At 52.0% G+C, this 17,500-nt stretch overlaps 1 protein-coding gene across 1 annotated transcript in view; it reads right to left on the bottom strand.

Moving 5' to 3' along the window:
* Nucleotides 1–13,076: 13,076 nt before the first annotated feature.
* The window catches only part of LOC144490562 (CD5 antigen-like), a gene marked incomplete at its 3' end in the record, with an annotated part of 14,885 nt that continues 10,461 nt past the window's right edge, over nucleotides 13,077–17,500 (bottom strand). Inside the window, exons 3-4 of the mRNA XM_078208280.1 lie at nucleotides 16,378–16,692; nucleotides 13,077–13,391 (exon numbers count right to left, since the gene is read on the bottom strand). Of these exons, the coding sequence (XP_078064406.1) occupies nucleotides 13,077–13,391; nucleotides 16,378–16,692 (630 nt within the window). The remainder of the gene's footprint in view (nucleotides 13,392–16,377; nucleotides 16,693–17,500) is intronic.

Consider the following 17,500-nt stretch of genomic DNA (forward strand, 5'->3'; position numbering starts at 1 on the left):
TGGCAAGATTGAAAATAACTAATCTTTGAATAATAACAAAAACGGAAGCAACACTGGATTGGAAAAAGATTACACATATAACTAACTTAGAGGAGATAAAGAATGAGTGGCCGTATGTAAATTGGGAAAGAGTAGTCGATAGGAATTGGATAGACGAAATAAAATTGGAAACCCTAGAGAAATTAATAAAGGGATCTGACCAATACAGGATTCTTATACACATAGACGAGCAAGTGAAAACCTACTACCCTCTGGCCCGGGAGAGGAAGATAGTGCCGGGACAGGGGACTACGGGGAAGTGGATATCGGGACCCCGGTTAGAGTTACAGATATTGGCAAGGGAAACCCAAAGGAAAGGTAAACACGGAAAAACAATACAGCAAGTAATAATCACTGTGATACCTAACTCTGACAGATTAAGTGATAAAAATTGTGACAGTGATTCAAAAAGACGAGTAATGGCGCACCAAGTTAAGACACCAGTGGAGATATTAGGGGATAAGTTCCCAGCCCTTAGGGGAGATATAGAACACGTCTCTAAAAAATGGGCCAAAAGAACAAGTAAGACCAATACACAGTGGCCGGAGGAAGGCACATGGTCCATAGAGAGGTGTGAGGACCAGAAGGGAATGATAAAGAACTATAAGATTAAGGATAAATCGAGCAAAAGAAGGGAAAAGCGAGAAAAGGAGTTAGAGATATTAGCCCTATTCCAACAAGAAGGGAAAGAGAGAAGAGGGGTATGGAGGGGAGGTAGGATGCAGATGCCAGTACAACTTGAGGAAAAAGCAAAATTGGAAGATCCAAACGTAGCCCCACCCCCCTACTTAGAGAAACAGAGCTTCACGGGACTGTACCCAGTTATATCAGGCACAATGAATTTTGAGGGAGAATATGACATAGAACAGATGACGAAGGAGGAATGGGCACAAAGGGAGAGAGAAAAGAGACAAGGCATAGAGGAAGCGGCTAGGAAAACAGAAGAGGATTTGGATGGGCTGAGCCAAAGGAGAAAGGAGTTGGAGGAAGAAGTAAATGTGGTAGAACTTTTGGAATGGGCAAAGAAGGTAATGAAAAAGGAAAAAGAACGAGAAGAGGGAGGAAAGAATGTTAGAAAAGAATATGAGGGGAAAACAGGAGATGATCCTCACGAGTGTGGAAGTGAGACATCACAGGGAAAAGTAGAAGAAAAGAGAGTCAGAGTGAGCAAAGGGGATTTATGAAAAGTGGAGGAGGACCAATACAACACGAAGGTCAAATCAGGGCTTTAATAAGGGCCATGATGGGTCCAAGGGAATTAGCAATAATTAAGTGTCAGGCGCATAAAAAGGGAGCAGACAGCGTCACACAGGGAAACACCAAAGCCGACAAGGCAGCTAAAGAAGCGTCAGGATGCATTGAGGCTACGATAGCCCCAGTAGAAATAGCAAGGCCACACCCAGGGCCAGGTACGAGGGATATCGAACCTCATATCACATTAGAAGATGTGGCACAATTACAGGAGGAAACCTCTGTAGCTGAAAAGGCAATGTGGAAAGATAGAGGAGCACTACAGGGACAACAGGACAGGATATGGAGAAATGGGGAGGGATTGGTCATAGCACCCACATCATTACTAACCGTACTAATTAGCGAAGCGCATGGAGTGGACCACTGTGCGAGAGGAGAAGTGGCTAGAAAGATCAAGAAGGAAGGATTCTGGTCACCATACCTGCAAAACTCGATTGACTACATACTGAGTCAGTGTGAGGTGTGTGCTCAGAATAACATCAGGAAGGGCATTACTGCCCCAATAGGGCATATACCCATTCCTGAAGGACCATTTAAACATCTATGCATGGACTATGTGGATATGGGAAAGGTGGTGAGGGGGAAAAGATACATGCTAGTGATTATTGATAGATTCAGCAGATGGATAGAAGCAACGCCATCCAAAGATCAAGGATCTGGAACGGTGATTAACTTCCTGTCAAAAGAAATTATCCCAAGACTTGGCATACCCACGCAATTAAGTTCAGACAATGGATCTGCTTTTATAGGAAGGGCACTGAGAGAGACACTCTCGGCACTCCGAATAAAGCAGAAGTTTGGATGCGTATATCACCCTCAATCCCAAGGAATGGTGGAGAGAGCAAACGGGACCCTTAAGGCTAAAATAAGCAAAATTTGCAGTGAAACAGGGAAAAACTGGATAGATGCTCTGCCATTGGCTCTAATGCAATACAGGAGTCAGGAAAACAGAATCACACATTTGAGCCCACATGAAATGATGACAGGAAGAGTAATGCCGGTACCTAAGATCAGGGGATCAGGAGGTCCTACGCTAGAATGTTTAGATCAAAGCACAAAAGAATATATGCAACAATTAACTGTTATACATAGAACTATATTTGAACAGGAGAAAGCCAAGGAGGAGGAGAATCCGGTAACAGAACATCAGATCAAGCCTGGAGATCGAGTATACATCAGAAAGTTCCGGAGACGTTGGAACGAACCGAGACGAGAAGGACCGTTTGAAGTCACCAAAGTGTCTCCCACGGCGTTGCAAGTAGAAGGCAGTACACTGTGGTATCACTTGAACCATTGTACCAGAACGGTACCAGGGGTGGGGGAGAGAAGGGAAATTGAAGAAGTGCACAGAGTGGACAGAAGTGATAGCGAGGAAGAAATAGAAATACACGGGGAGAATCGTGGGGAGGAGGAACAGAGCCAAGGAAGAACAAAAAGAGTAGAGGATGATGAAAGTAGTTCGGTACATGAGCTGGCTGATGATACAAATGCCCAGCCTGAGCCTATTAGTCAAGGTGCCGAGGGAGGTGAGGACAGGGAAGGGGCCCCATTCCCCACCTGGGACTTGGAAACTATTTCCCTTAGGAACTTCCGTGACCCATAGAAAAGGAGAATGGGATACAGAAGACATAAGGGTGCAGAATCAGGAAGATAGAGTATTAAGACGAACAAAACGTGAGCGACTAGTGAGCACAAATACTATTTGGGAGAAAGCGCAGAAAAACAAATGGTGGAAATGGGCTGAGTATACAGGTCAGAGAAACAGTGATGGGAAAGAGTGTGTGGTATGTGCATCAGAGAAACCTAACACCCAAGTAACCGATATACCATGGGGATCAGTGCTGCACATTTATCCCTAATAACACTAATCCAGAGGGGTCATTTACACAAGCCATGAATAAGTTAAAAAATCTTAGGAAAGAAGTGAAAGAAAATGCTGGGTTTGGGCATGAGGTATGGAGTTGGCTGGACAGAATATTAGGAAGATGGGGGGCGTGGTTTGCCAAAGCTGGAGCTGTAGCAATCGCAACAATAATCATTCTGGGATTGATATTTTGTTGTTTTTTACCCGCCCTGAGATCCTTCCTTACCAGAGTGGCAGCGCGGCAGATGGTGACGCGGGTGATAAGCAGCTCACGCTCAAGAGAAAAAACAGAGGAATGGGAAAATCTTGAGCCGCCCCCGCTGAGTGGATTCGCAATGACCTTGGTCGAAGTTGAAATTCGTCACTCTGTAAAATAACTACAATAGTGGAAGATCACCTTGTGGAAACAACAGCACCTTGCTGAAGTCCGCACGAAACCAGGAGAACTTAGTCTGTGCACAGGAATCAGTCTTTTTCCCTTCCCTAGACAAGAGTGGGAAGGTTTTTGGCTGATGACTGTCAGGGGCAGGCAATCTGGAGGAGCAACCCAAAAATCAGAACCGGGATAGACAAATTATGATAAAGTTAGAATAGGGACACTGATCCCTGACCAAAATATTCGGCTCCTCCACATCGCCTGGAAAAAGTGATTAAAATAAAATACAAATGGGATTGAGCAAGGGGATTATTTGAGCTTGATAATTGGGATGAGGCTAGGGAAGCCTCAAAGGGGGGATTGTAAGGGAAATTGTACTGGATATTGTATGAGTTAGGTATGGAATTCAGATTCATAGGTCTTAGTGAAATGATAAAGTAGATTTAGGTCTCAGTGAAATGATAAAGCAGATTTAGGTGAGTAGTGAGATGGGTATGTAACCAACGTAACCTAAAGTAACCTCGTGTGACCTAACGTAATCAAACCTAGAATGGATGACCTAATGTAATCAAGTATAGTTGATATGATCAAAGCAGAGGAAGCAGAGAAGTAGTATAGCAGTCACTAATTAACGAAAGCAAACAATAGTCACTTGGGAGAACAATGAATACTGCTCAGTGGTTCAACTTAATGTTGGTCCATAACAAAAAGAGAGAATAAAGTGAGCATGTTTTTTCTAACACATTCGGCCTAAGTCAGCAAAACCACGATTATTGTACAAGCAGAGAAGTTTACATAAGGGCAAGAATTATAACCACCATGGTTTAAGAAACAAAGAGAGGAAACAGGGAGCGACCAATCGCGAATAAAACAGATAAAGAGTCAACTAAAAACAATGGTGGCCAAAGGAAGGTCGGGCTGTAAAGTAAGATAAGAATCTTGAGATATGGAGCTGAAATGTACATAAAAAGACTGTAAGCCTGAGGGCTCGTCGGATTGTTCCGGACATCCCGACTTTATTCTGTTGTGCTGCGAAATAAAGTCTACTGCTTGGAAGATCGCTGCTCAGACTCTCTGTTTTAATCGATGTGAATAAATTGTCGTCCTGGGGAACCACGACAACACACCCACACACACCCACACACACACCCACACACACACACCCCGCACACCCCCCCGCACACACACACACACGCACACACACACCCACACCAACACACACACCCACACACACACCCACACACACACACCCCGCACACACCCCCGCACACACACACACACGCACACACACACCCCCACACACACCAACACACACACCCACACACACACACACCCACACACACCCACATACACACACCCACACAGACACCACACACACTCACCTCCACACACCCACACACACACACACACCCACACACACTCACCTCCACACACCCACACAGACACCACACACACTCACCTCCACACACGCACACCCACACACACTCACCTCCACACACCCACACACACCAACACACACACACCTCCACACACCCACACACACACCCCCGCACACATACACACACGCACACACACACCCCCACACACACCAACACACACACCCACACACACACACACCCACACACACCCACATACACACACCCACACACCCACCCACACAGACACCACACACACTCACCTCCACACACCCACACACACACACACACCCACACACACTCACCTCCACACACCCACACAGACACCACACACACTCACCTCCACACACCCACACACACACGCACACCCACACACACTCACCTCCACATACCCACACACACCAACACACACACACACCAACACACACACACCTCCACACACCAACACACACACCCCCACACCCCCCCACACACAGCAATATACACACACACACACCAACACCAACACACACTCTACCACACACACATACCCCCCCATGCACATGCATACCCACACACACACTTGACCACACAAACTCGCCCACACACACATACCCACCACACACTCACCCACAGACACACGCACACCTACACCGTCACGCACACCATACACACACCAACATACACACCCACACACACACCAACCCACACGCACTCACACCCACACCAACATATCCACACACACTCACCCACACACACTCACCCACATACACTGACACATTCACACACACACATTCCCCCACAGACACATCCACACCAACACACACAAACACTCACTCCCACACACACCAACACACATACCAACACACACAACACACACCACACACACTCACTCACACACCCACACTCACACACATCGAAACATAGAAACTAGAAGCAGGAGGAGGCCATTCGGCCCTTCCAGCTGCTCCGCCATTCATTTTAATTGTGGCTGATCATCAAATTCAATATCCTGATTCCCCCCTTCCCCCCACATCCCTCGATCTCTTTCGCCCCAAGAGTGAAATCTAATTTCTTCCCGAAATCTCACAATGTTTTGGCCTCAGCTACTTTCTGTGGGAGTGAATTCCACACACTCACCACCCTCTGGGTGAAGAAATTTCTCCTCACCTCAGTTCTAAAAGGTTTACTCCTTATCCTCAAACTCTGACCCCTCGTTCTGGACTCCCCCCACCATTGGGAACATTCTTTCTGAATCTACCCTGTCTGACCCTGTTAGAATTTTATAAGTTTCTATGAGATCCCCTCTCACTCTTCTAAACTCCAGTGAATATAATCCTAACCCACTTAGTCTCTCCTCATATGACAGACCTGCCATCCCAGGAATCAGCCTGGTAAACCTTCGCTGCGCTCCCTCTATAGCAAGGACATCCTTCCTCAGATAAGGAGACCAAAACTGCACACAGTACTCCAGGTGTGGCCTCACCAACGCCGTGTACAATTGCAGCAAAACATCCCTATCCCGATACTCAAATCCTCTCGCTATGAAGGCCAACATACCATTCACCTTCTTCACTGCCTGCTGTACCTGCACGCTTACTCTCAGCGACTGATGCACGAGGACTCCAAGGTCTCACTGAGTATCCACCTCTCTCAATTTACACCCATTCATATAATAATCTGCCTTCCTATTATTGCTACCAAAGTGGATAACCTCACATTTATCCACATTATGCTGCATCTGTCATGCAGATGTCCACTCACTCAGCCTGTCCAAATCACGCTGAAGCATCTCTGTATCCTCCTCACAGCTCACCCTCCCACTTGCCAAGCAATGACCACGTCCAAAAAGACAGAGAGAATCTGCAACCCCTCAATGGTATCACCATCGCTGAATCCACCCACCCTCACTGCCCCACCACTGCCAACATCCGGACCTTCAGAGCACCCTCCATGTTCTCATCCCACGTTGGAGATCTCTACTGCCTCCTGAAGATACACAAGGCCAACACACCCGGCCGTCCCATCGTATCGGGCAATGGGACCCTGTGTGAGAACCTCTCCGGCTATGTCGAGGGCATCCTGAAACCCATTGTATAAAGAACCCCCAGCTTTTGTCGCGACACCACGGACTTCCTACAGAAACTCGGCACACATGGAGCAGTTGAACCAGGAGCGCTCCTCGTCACAATGGATGTCTCGGCACTCTACACCAGCATCCCCCACGATGATGGCATTGCTGCAACTGCCTCAGTACTCAATGCCGACAACTGCCAGTTTCCAGATGCAATTTTACAACTCATCCGCTTCATCCTGGACCACAATGTCTTCACCTTCAACAACCAGTTCTTCATCCAGACACACGGAACAGCCATGGGGACCAAATTCGCACCTCAATATGCCAACATCTTCATGCACAGGTTCGAACAAGACCTCTTCACCGCACAGGACCTTCAACCGATGCTATACACTAGATACATCGATGACATTTTCTTCCTTTGGAGTCATGGTGAACAATCACTGAAACAACTATATGATGACATCAACAAGTTCCATCCCACCATCAGGCTCACCATAGACTACTCTCCGGAATCGGTTACATTCTTGGACACACGCATCTCCATTAAGGACGGTCACCTCAGCACCTCACTGTACCGCAAGCCCACGGATAACCTCACAATGCTCCACTTCTCCAGCTTCCACCCTAAACACGTTAAAGAAGCCATCCCCTACGGACAAGCCCTCCGAATACACAGGATCTGCTCAGATGAGGAGGATCGCAACAGACACCTACAGATGCTGAAAGACGCCCTCATAAGAACAGGATATGGCGCTCGACTCATCGATCGACAATTCCGATGCGCCACAGCGAAAAACCGCACCAACCTCCTCAGAAGACAAACACGGGACACGGTGGACAGAGTACCCTTCGTCGTCCAGTACTTCCCCAGAGCAGAGAAGCTACGGCATCTCCTCCGGAGCCTTCAACATGTCATTGATGAAGACGAACATCTCACCAAGGCCATCCCCACACCCCCACTTCTTGCCTTCAAACAACCGCACAACCTCAAACAGACCATTGTCCGCAGCAAACTACCCAGCCTTCAGGAGAACAGTGACCACGACACCACACAACCCTGCCACAGCAACCTCTGCAAGACGTGCCGGATCATCGACACGAATGCCATCATCTCATGTGAGAAGACCATCCACCAGGTACACGGTACACACTCTTGTGACTCAGCCAACGTTGCCTACCTGATACACATGATGTGGAGATGCCGGCGTTGGACTGGGGTAAACACAGTAAGAAGTTTAACAACACCAGGTTCAAGTCCAACAGGTTCAGTTGGTAGCAAAAGCCACACAAGCTTTCGGAGCTCCAAGCCCCTTCTTCAGGTGAGTGGGAATTCTGTTCACAAACAGGGCATATAAAGACACAGACTCAATTTACATGAATAATGGTTGGATTGCGAATACTTACAACTAATCAAGTCTTTAAGAAACGAAACAATGTGAGTGGAGAGAGCATCAAGACAGGCTAAAAAGATGTGTATTGTCTCCAGACAAGACAGCCAGTGAAACTCTGCAGGTCCACGCAACTGTGGGAGTTACAAATAGTGTGACATGAACCCAATATCCCGGTTGAGGCCGTCCGCGTGTGTGCGGAACTTGGCCATCAGTTTCTGCTCAGCGACTCTGCGCTGTCGTGTGTCGCGAAGGCCACCTACACTGCAGGAAAGGATGTCCCAAGGCATGGTACATTGGGGAAACCGTGCAGATGCTGCGACAACGGATGAATGAACACCGCTCGACAATCACCAGGCAAGACTGTTCTCTTCCTGTGGGGGAGCACTTCAGCGGTCACGGGCATTCGGCCTCTGATATTCGGGTAAGCGTTCTCCAAGGTGGCCTTCACGACACACGACAGCGCAGAGTCGCTGAGCAGAAACTGATAGCCAAGTTCCGCACACACAAGGACGGCCTCAACCGGGATATTGGGTTCATGTCACACTATCTGTAACCCCTACCATTTGGCCTGGGCTTACAAAATCTCAGTAACTGTCCTGTCTGGAGACAATACACATCTCTTTACCTGTGCTAATGCTCTCTCCACTCACATTGTCTGTACCTGTAAAGACTTGATTACCTGTTAAGACTCGCAATTCAACCATTGTGTTGCAATTGAGTTTGTGTCTATATATGCCATGTTTGTGAACCCAACTCCCCCTCATCTGATGAAAGAGCAGCGCTCCAAAAGCTCAGGCTACCAAATAAACCTGTTGGACTTTAACCTGGTGTTGTTAGACGCCTTACTGTGTTTACCCCAGTCCAATGCCGGCATTTCCACATCATTGCCAACATCCTGGGGGTGACCACTGACACTCTCTGCCTCAAACTGGAGTAGGCCCAAAGTGAAGCATGGGACTTTCCTGACTGCTGAAGATCTACCCATTGAAGATGGCACGCAGCTCAATTCCCCAAGAACTCACTGTAACCAACTCCAGCACAATGTCCCATCAACACCCCATTCAGTCAAATCCTGGGGGTTCCCATTGACCAGACACTGAACCAGACCCAGCCATATAAACACTGTGGCTCCCAGAGCAGGTCAGAGGCTGGGAATCCTGCGGAGAGTAACTCACCTCCTGACTCCCCCCTCCCAAAGCCTGTCCACCATCTACAAGGACACAAGTCAGGAGTGGGATGGAATACTCTCCACTTGCCTGGATGAGTGCGGCTCCCAACAACACTCGAGAAGATCGACACCATCCAGGACAAAGCAGCCCCCGCTCGATCGACACGCTAACCCCCACCTTCAACACTCACTCCCTCCACCACCGACGCACAGAGGCAGCCGTGTGTACCATCTACAAGATGCACTGCAGCGACTCACCAAGGCTCCTTCAACAGCACCTTCCAAACCCACCACCTCTACCACCGAGAAGGACAAGGGCAGCAGACACATGGGGAACACCCCCACCTGCAAGCTCCCCCTCCGAGCCCCACACACACCATCCTGACTTGGAAATATATCGGCCGTTCCTTCACTGTCGCTGGGGTCAAAATCCTGGAACTCACTCCCTAACAGCACTGTGGATGTACCTACACCACACGGACTGACTGATGTCCAATAACAATCCTGGAACTCCCTCCCTAACAGCACTGTGGAAGTACCTACACCACATGGACTGACTGATGTCCAATAACAATCCTGGAACTCCCTCCCTAACAGCACTGTGGGTGTACCTACACCACACGGGACTGACTGATGTCCAATAACAATCCTGGAACTCCCTCCCTAACAGCACTGTGGATGTACCTACACCACATGGACTGACTGATGTCCAATAACAATCCTGGAACTCCCTCCCTAACAGCACTGTGGGTGTACCTACACCACACGGGACTGACTGATGTCCAATAACAATCCTGGAACTCCCTCCCTAACAGCACTGTGGGTGTACCTACACCACACGGACTGACTGATGTCCAATAACAATCCTGGAACTCCCTCCCTAACAGCACTGTGGGTGTACCTACACCACACGGACTGACTGCTGTCCAATAACAATCCTGGAACTCCCTCCCTAACAGCACTGTGGGTGTACTTACATCACACGGGACTGACTGATGTCCAATAACAACCCTGGAACTCCCTTCCTAACAGCACAGTGGATGTACCTACACCACACAGGACTGACTGATGTCCAATAACAATCCTGGAACTCCCTCCCTAACAGCACTGTGGGTGTACCTACACCACACGGACTGACTGATGTCCAATAACAATCCTGGAACTCTCTCCCTAACAGCACAGTGGGTGTACCTACACCACACGGACTGACTGATGTCCAATAACAATCCTGGAACTCCCTCCCTAACAGCACTGTGGGTGTACCTACACCACACGGGACTGACTGATGTCCAATAACAATCCTGGAACTCCCTCCCTAACAGCACTGTGGGTGTACCTACACCACACGGGACTGCAGCGGGTTCAAGATGGCGGCTCACCCACCCCCTTCTCGAGGGGCAGTTAGGGGTGGGTAATAAATGCTGGGCCCGGCCAGCGACACCAATATCCGATCAACGGTTAAATGAAGTCTGTGTTCCACATCTCAATGTTTGACACGGATTCGTAACTCCTTTTCAAAAATCCCTTCATGGGTTGAGGGATATTAAAAGGTGCGGGGAGTGAGGGGGAGAGTGGGATTAGACTGGGTGGGATATTAAAGGGTGCGGGGAGTGAGGGGGAGAGTGGGATTAGACTGGGTGGGATATTAAAGGGTGCGGGGAGTGAGGGGGAGAGTGGGATTAGACTGGGTGGGATATTAAAGGGTGCGGGGAGTGAGGGGGGAGAGTGGGATTAGACTGGGTGGGATATTAAAGGGTGCGGGGAGTGAGGGGGAGAGTGGGATTAGACTGGGTGGGATATTAAAGGGTGCGGGGAATGAGGGGGGAGAGTGGGATTAGACTGGGTGGGATATTAAAGGGTGCGGGGAGTGAGGGGGGAGAGTGGTATTAGACTGGGTGGGATATTAAAGGGTGTGGGGAGTGAGGGGGAGAGTGGGATTAGACTGGGTGGGATATTAAAGGGTGCGGGGAGTGAGGGGGAGAGTGGGATTAGACTGGGTGGGATATTAAAGGGTGCGGGGAGTGAGGGGGGAGAGTGGGATTAGACTGGGTGGGATATTAAAGGGTGTGGGGAGTGAGGGGGAGAGTGGGATTAGACTGGGTGGGATATTAAAGGGTGCGGGGAGTGAGGGAGAGAGTGGGATTAGACTGGGTGGGATATTAAAGGGTGAGGGGAGTGAGGGGGGAGAGTGGGATTAGACTGGGTGGGATATTAAAGGGTGCGGGGAGTGAGGGGGGAGAGTGGTATTAGACTGGGTGGGATATTAAAGGGTGTGGGGAGTGAGGGGGAGAGTGGGATTAGACTGGGTGGGATATTAAAGGGTGCGGGGAGTGAGGGGGAGAGTGGGATTAGACTGGGTGGGATATTAAAGGGTGAGGGGGGAGAGTGGGATTAGACTGGGTGGGATATTAAAGGGTGTGGGGAGTGAGGGGGAGAGTGGGATTAGACTGGGTGGGATATTAAAGGGTGCGGGGAGTGAGGGGGAGAGTGGGATTAGACTGGGTGGGATATTAGAGGGTGAGGGGGGAGAGTGGGATTAGACTGGGTGGGATATTAAAGGGTGAGGGGGGAGAGTGGGATTAGACTGGGTGGGATATTAAAGGGTGTGGGGAGTGAGGGGGAGAGTGGGATTAGACTGGGTGGGATATTAAAGGGTGCGGGGAGTGAGGGGGAGAGTGGGATTAGACTGGGTGGGATATTAAAGGGTGCGGGGAGTGAGGGGGAGAGTGGGATTAGACAGGGTGGGATATTAAAGGGTGTGGGGAGTGAGGGGGAGAGTGGAATTAGACTGGGTCGGATATTAAAGGGTGCAGGGAGTGAGGGGGGAGAGTGGGATTAGACTGGGTGGGATATTAAACGGTGCGGGGAGTGAGGGGGAGAGTGGGATTAGACTGGGTGGGATATTAAAGGGTGCGGGGAGTGAGGGGGAGGGTGGGATTAGACTGGGTGGGAAAGTAAAGGGTGCGGGGAGTGAGGGGGGTGAGTGGGATTAGACTGGGTGGGATATTAAAGGGTGCGGGGAGTGAGGGGGGAGAGTGGGATTAGACTGGGTGGGATACTAAAGGGTGCGGGGAGTGAGTGGGAGGGTGGGTTTAGACTGGGTGGGATATTAAAGGGTGCGGGGAGTGAGGGGGAGAGTGGGATTAGACTGGGTGGGATATTAAAGGGTGCGGGGAGTGAGGGGGAGAGTGGGATTAGACTGGGTGGGATATTAAAGGGTGCGGGGAGTGAGGGGGAGAGTGGGATTAGACTGGGTGGGATATTAAAGGGTGCGGGGAGTGAGGGGGGAGAGAGGGATTAGACTGGGTGGGATATTAAAGGGTGCGGGGAGTGAGGGGGAGAGTGGGATTAGACTGGGTGGGATATTGAAGGGTGCGGGGAGTGAGGGGGAGAGTGGGATTAGACTGGGTGGGATATTAAAGGGTGCGGGGAGTGAGGGGGAGAGTGGGATTAGACTGGGTGGGATATTAAAGGGTGCGGGGAGTGAGGGGGAGACTGGGTTAAGCCACTCACCTGAGCAGGTGACCCCTGCGTCTGTGTTGTGTGTGCAACGATTTGTGACGGGGGTCCCAGATGTGCACTGATCGAGCGCTGTTTCAGTCCCCAGACACCTCACGCCCTCCAGCCAGATCTCACCAGTCCCGCCTCCGAAGTAGGAACCTGTGTGTGCCGAGAGCGCTGGGCCACAGTTCAGCATCTGGCAAACCACACCGGCCTCCCGAATGTCCCAGCCGGCATCACACACGGTCCCCCAGGAGCCCAGGTGATAGACCTCCACTCTTCCGGAACACACCGTGTGGCCATTCTCCAGCCGTACCCGGACCGGACCTGGCAGAGAGACCAGGGACAACTGTCACCCTCCTGTACCTCCCTGTGCCCGACACATTTCCCCCCACGTCCCAGAGAGTGAACCTGACCTGGGTGACCCCTTCCACCCCCAATGTGAAGCAGGGAGCCAGCCTCCTCCACCTTCCGTAACCTCGCCCTCCTCTATCGTAGCCTCTGCTCAAACCTAGGAATAATCTTCGCCCGTGCCGCCCTCCCCCCCAAACACAACCACTCCGCCTCCTCCTCCCCCCCAAACCCAACCACTGTGACTCTCCCTCCCCCCCAAACCCAACCACTGCGACTCTGCCTCCCCCCCAAACCCAACCACTGCGACTCTGCCTCCCCCCCAAACACAACCACTCCGACTCTCCCTCCCCCCCAAACCCAACCACTGCGACTCTGCCTCCCCCCCAAACACAACCACTCCGACTCTCCCTCCCCCCCAAACCCAACCACTGCGACTCTCCCTCCCCCCCAAACACAACCACTGCGACTCTACCTCCCCCCCAAACACAACCACTCCGACTCTCCCGCCCCCCCAAACCCAACCACTGCGACTCTCCTTCCCCCCAAACACAACCATTGCGACTCTCCCTCCCCCCAAACCCAACCACTGCGACTCTCCCTCCCCCCCAAACCCAACCCCTCCGACTCTCCCTCCCAGCCAAACCCAACCACTGCGACTCTCCCTCCCCCCCAAACCCAACCACTGCGACTCTCCCTCCCCACCAAACCCAACCACTGCGACTCTCCCTCCCCCCCAAACCCAACCACTGCGACTCTCCCTCCCCCCCAAACCCAACCACTGCGACTCTCCCTCCCCCCCAAACCCAACCACTGCGACTCTCCCTCCCCCCCAAACTCAACCACTGCGACTCTCCCTCCCCCCCAAACCCAACCACTGCGACTCTCCCTCCCCCCCAAACCCAACCACTGCGACTCTCCCTCCCCACCAAACCCAACCACTGCGACTCTCCCTCCCCCCCAAACCCAACCACTGCGACTCTCCCTCCCCCCCAAACCCAACCACTGCGACTCTCCCTCCCCCCCAAACCCAACCACTGCGACTCTCCCTCCCCCCCAAACTCAACCACTCCGACACTCCCTCCCCCCCAAACCCAACCACTCTGACTCTCCCTCCCCCCCAAACCCAACCACTCCGGCTCTCCCTCCCCCCCAAACCCAACCATTCCGACTCTCCCTCCCCCCCAAACCCAACCACTCCGACTCTCCCGCCCCCCCAAACCCAACCACTCCGACTCTCCCTCTCCCCCAAACCCAACCATTCCGACTCTCCCTCTCCCCCAAACCCAACTCCGACTCTCCCTCTCCCCCAAACTCAACCATTCCGATTCTCCCCCTCTCCTAAACCCAACTACGACTCTCCATCTCCCCCAAACCCAATCGTTCCGCCTGTCCCTCTCCCCCAAACGCAACACCGATGCTCCCCCTCCCCCAAACTCAACTCCAACTCTCCCCCCCCAAACCCAACTCCGACTCTCCCCCCCAAACCCAACCCCGACTCTCCCCCTCCGCCCCAAACCCAACCCCGACTCTCCCCCCCCCCAAAACCAACTCCGACTCTCTCTCTCCCCCAAACCCAACTCCGACTCTCCGCCTCCCCCAAACCCAACTCCCCCAAACCCAACTCCGACTCCCCCTCCCCCCCAAACCCAACCCCGACTCTCCCCCTCCCCCCAACCCAACCCCGACTCTCCCCCCCCAAAACCAACTCCGACTCTCCCTCTCCCCCAAACCCAAATCCGACTCTCCGCCTCCCCCAAACCCAACTCCCCCTCCCCCCCAAACCCAACTCCGACTCCCCCTCCCCCCCAAACCCAACCCCGACTCTCCCTCTCCCCCAAACCCAACTCCGACTCTCCGCCTCCCCCAAACTCAACTCCCCCTCCCCCCCAAACCCAACTCCGACTCCCCCTCCCCCCAAACCCAACTCTGACTTTCCCTCCCCCCCAAACCCAACTCCGACTCTCCTACTCCCCCAAACCCAACTCTGACTCTCCCTCCCCCCCCACACCCAACTCCGACTCTCCCTCCTCCCCAAACCCAACTCCGACTCTTCCTCTCCCCCAAACCCAACCCTGACTCTCCCTCTCCCCCAAACCCAACTCCAACTCTCCCCCTCCCCCAAACCCAACTCCAACTCTCCCTCTCTCTCCCAAACCCAACTCCAACTCTCTCTCTCTCCCCCAAACCCAACCCTGACTCTCCCTCTCCCCCAAACCCAACTCCAACTCTCCCCCTCCCCCAAACCCAACTCCAACTCTCCCTCTCTCTCCCAAACCCAACTCCAACTCTCTCTCTCTCCCCCAAACCCAACCCTGACTCTCCCTCTCCCCCAAACCCAACTCCAACTCTCCCACTCCCCCAAACCCAACTCTGACTTTCCCTCCCCCCCACACCCAACTCCGACTCTCCCTCCTCCCCAAACCCAACTCCAACTCTCCCCCTCCCCCAAACCCAACTCCAACTCTCCCTCTCTCTCCCAAACCCAACCCCGACTCTCCCTCCCCCCCAAACCCAACTCCGACTCTCCCTCTCCCCCAAACCCAACTCCGACTCTCCCACTCCCCCAAACCCAACTCCGACTCTCCCTCTCCCCCAAACCCAACTCCGACTCTCACTCTCCCCCAAACACAACCATTCCGACTCTCCCTCTCCCCCAAACCCAATTCCGATTCTCACTCTCCCCCAAACACAACCATTCCGACTCTCCCCCTCTTCCAAACCCAACTCCGACTCTCCCTCTCCCCCAAACCCAACCGTTCCGAGTCTCCCTCTCCCCCCAAACCCAACTCCGACTCTCCCTCTCCCCCAAACCCAACCGTTCCGACTCTCCCTCTTGCCCCAAACCCAACTCCGACTCTCCCTCTCCCCCAAACTCAACCGTTCCGCCTGTCCTGAGGGAGATCTGACTTTCTCCAGTCTGATATCGATCGGAGGAGCTCACTGGATGATGCACACTCACCTGAGCAGCTAACCCCAGCGTCCTGGCTGTGGTTGCAGTTGTTCACTCCCCAGGGTTTGGTGGAGCATTGGTCCAGGGCAACCTCGGCGCCATTGCAACTCAGCTCATCCAGCCAGATCACACCAGCCCCTGCTCCATACTGACCACCTCCAGCCACCGAGAGCGCGCTCCCACAGTTCAACAGCTGGCAGACCACCCCGGCTGCCTGGCGGTCCCAGCCGTTGTCACAGACAGTCCCCCAGACTCCGTGGTGGTAGACCTCGACCCGCCCCGAGCAGGCATTGGTCCCGTTGACCAGGCGTAGGGGCACCGGCCCTGGAATAGAGAGAAGGAGTTAGGAGACACACGCTGGTATACTGGAGCTCTGTAAATAAATACTTTCCAAAGTGTGTAAACATCAGCTCCGGTCGTCAGCCTTCCCATCTGAATTTGTTAAAAAATACTCTCTCCTGGTTCCTGGGCATCACGGGCAAGGTCAGCATTTGGTGCCCATCTCTAATTGCCCCTTTCAGGCAGTTAAGATCAACCACATTGCTGTGGCTCTGGAGTCACATGTAGGCCAGACAGGTACAGGTGGCAGATTTCCTTCCCTAAAGGGACATAGGAGTTCAGAGCAGAAGTCGGCAAATTCAACCCTTCGAGCCTGCTCGGCCAATCAATCAGATCATGGATGATCGCTCCCTGGCCTCAAATCCACCTCCCCACCTGTTCAACATCCCTTTATCCTGTTTCCTATTACAAAGATATCCATCCCCTTCTTGAAACCACTCAATCATTCAGATCCCACTGCGCTATGGGACTGCGAGATCCACAAATTCACCACCCTCCGCGAGGGGCAGTTCCTCCTCACCTCAGTTTGAAGGACATTAATGAACCAGATGGTAACGGCATGGCAGAAGGGCCAAATCCGTGAAATAAGCTGCCACAACCTTCTGCAATTCGTACATCAAGAGGAGGTACCTGAAGTCAAGTTGAGTAATTATCGGGTCACTTCTGGGTGATTTTAAATATTAAACTGAACCATTTGTTAAAAAATGAAATAAAGTGAATACCAGCTAATGACACAAGAATACCTTTATGCAGTTGACGGTATTTCTACAAGCTATTCTCAATAAAATAATGA

The sequence above is a fragment of the Mustelus asterias genome, unplaced genomic scaffold (genome assembly GCF_964213995.1).
Source record: "Mustelus asterias unplaced genomic scaffold, sMusAst1.hap1.1 HAP1_SCAFFOLD_3434, whole genome shotgun sequence".
Taxonomy (NCBI): domain Eukaryota; kingdom Metazoa; phylum Chordata; class Chondrichthyes; order Carcharhiniformes; family Triakidae; genus Mustelus; species Mustelus asterias.